This window comes from Echinops telfairi, unplaced genomic scaffold (genome assembly GCF_000313985.2).
Source record: "Echinops telfairi isolate 266 unplaced genomic scaffold, ASM31398v2 ScPeMD7_7458;HRSCAF=8496, whole genome shotgun sequence".
Taxonomy (NCBI): Eukaryota; Metazoa; Chordata; class Mammalia; order Afrosoricida; family Tenrecidae; genus Echinops; species Echinops telfairi.
Genome location: NW_022111358.1, coordinates 26,081,279 through 26,083,417, shown reverse-complemented (window position 1 = coordinate 26,083,417; position 2,139 = coordinate 26,081,279). Strand labels below are relative to the sequence as shown.

General features: G+C 64.3%; 1 protein-coding gene across 1 annotated transcript in view; it reads left to right on the top strand.

Moving 5' to 3' along the window:
• Nucleotides 1-2,133, top strand: part of TBKBP1 (TBK1 binding protein 1) — a 15,212-nt gene extending 13,079 nt beyond the window's left edge. The window contains exons 10-11 of the mRNA XM_030888233.2: nucleotides 19-362; nucleotides 1,004-2,133. Coding sequence (XP_030744093.1) covers nucleotides 19-362; nucleotides 1,004-1,132 — 473 coding nt within the window. The 3' untranslated portion in view covers nucleotides 1,133-2,133. The remainder of the gene's footprint in view (nucleotides 1-18; nucleotides 363-1,003) is intronic.
• Nucleotides 2,134-2,139: the final 6 nt, after the last annotated feature.

Below are 2,139 nucleotides of genomic sequence, written 5' to 3'. Positions count from 1 at the left end.
GCATTGGCAGGTGACACTGAGCCAAAGGCAAAGAGAAGGAGCCCGAGGGCGCGAGCTACGCGGGCGCCTCCCCGCCCTGGCTGCAGGCCGAGGCGGCCACGCTGCCCAAGCCCCGGGCCTACGGCGAGCTCTACGGGCCCGGCCGGCCCCTCAGCCCGAGGCGCGCCTTCGAGGGCATCCGGCTGCGCTTCCAGAAGCAGCCGTCCGAGGAGGAGGAGTGGGCCATGCCCGCCAGCCCGCCCAGCCCCGAGGCAGGCACCATCCGATGCGCGTCCTTCTGCGCCGGCTTCCCCATCCCCGAGTCGCCGGCCGCCACCGCCTACGTGCACGCTGAGCACGCGCAGTCCTGGCCGTCCATCAACGTGAGTGGGGCACCCTGGCCCCGGGTGAGAGCGGGGAGTCCACGCCCTTCCCCTCCTTCCACCGGTGGCCGGTGGACCCAGCCAGGTGGGCTGAGCCGGGCCTGCACCCTTGTGAATGTTGGTCAGAGCGCACGCCTCCGGGTCACCGGCCTAACTTCCATTCGGTGACTTGCACACCCTGTGCCTCTGTGTCCTCATGGGCACAAATGAGGGCACCATTCGTTAGCTGAGGCACCGGGGGTTCCTCAGAGGTCAGCAGGGAGCCCCCACATCCCCTGGCAGAAAGTGTCTGTTGTGCTCATCCCTCTCAGGGCTCCATCAGTTCATGGGCATGAGCTTTCTGAATTGTCCGAGCCCCACACCCACCCCTGCCACCTGGAAGGACCAAAATATGTCCCAGAGCCAGACCCGGTGGCACAGTCACTGGGCAGGAAGGAGGCCTCGGGGTGCCCTGGCTTCCCTCACAGCTGCCCTGACAGGTTAGGCAGCAACTCTCACGAGGCTGCTTTGGGGAAGTAGAGGCAGGGCTCTGGGAGGGGACCAGACCCCTGCTGCATGCTTCTGGAAGCCCTGGGTCCCGTGAAAGGGAAGCTAAGCTGTGGGGCCTGTCGATCGTAAATGACCTCTCTCTCTCCCCACAGCTGCTGATGGAGACAGTGGGCTCGGACACCCGCAGCTGCCCCCTCTGCCAGCTGGGCTTCCCCATCGGGTACCCAGATGATGCCCTCATCAAACATATTGACTCCCACCTGGAGAACAGCAAGGTCTAGGGCGCCTGCCCCCACCCCCGGCTGTTCCTCCTTCTTCTCCCATCTCACTCTCTCACTCACTCACTCACTCACTCTGAATGCTGCATGAATCTCGAGGGGCAAGGGGCTGCCCCTTGCGACCCCTCCAGATACCTCCACTAGCTACTGAGTCAACGTGTGTGCTGTCCTCCCGACCCAGGCACCACTCGCTCCAGCTCTTCCCGGGAGGTCAGCTGAGGCCCCCCCGCAGCTCCCAGCTCCTGCTGGGGAAGAAGGGCTCCAAAGCTCCGGGCTGTACTGCTGGGGGGTGGCCCCTCCCAGGCCCCATCCTCTGCCTTTCTGTTCTCCAAACAGGGTTGGATCTGAGATGATGTGTCCCATTTGGTCTAAAGGAGAGAAGGGGGTCAGAGACACTCGCCTCTCCCCAGGAGCTCCCCACCCCTCCCCAGATGCCTGCCTTGCCTGGGCTGTGCTCTGTCCCAGGAGCACCTCCTGTGGGGGCCCCAGAGCCTGCCCTGCACCCTGAGGCCAGTCTGTCCTCTCCAGGGTCAGCCCGGGGTTATGACAGGGACCCCTGAGGGAGAAGGGGCACCTTGTTTCTTGCCACTCCCTGCAGGACAGCCCCGTTTTCCCCTCTGCCCACCCTTTCTGGGGTACATCAGAGGGCAGAGGAAGGCCCTCGGGGGCTGGGGTGTGGACTGCCCCTACTCCGTGACCCTCAGGCCAAGGGACTCTATGCCAGTTGCCCAGGCCCTCCTACCGGAGCCCCCACTTCTGAGGTACAGATTGGCACCTTTATTAGAGCCCCTGACTCCACAGGTACCCCAGGGCCCAGATGCAACAGCCTCTGTTAGCTGGCTGGGTATCAATAGCCCCTGCCGCCCAGGCTGGAACCTGAGAACGCCCCGGGTGCCGTGGAGGTCAACTTCTAAAGAGCTAACCCCCCTTCCGCACCTCACCATACCCTTCCCTCTGTGAAATCTACCTCAGAGTCGTTGGACCCTCAGAAGGACGAGGAGGCAGGAGGT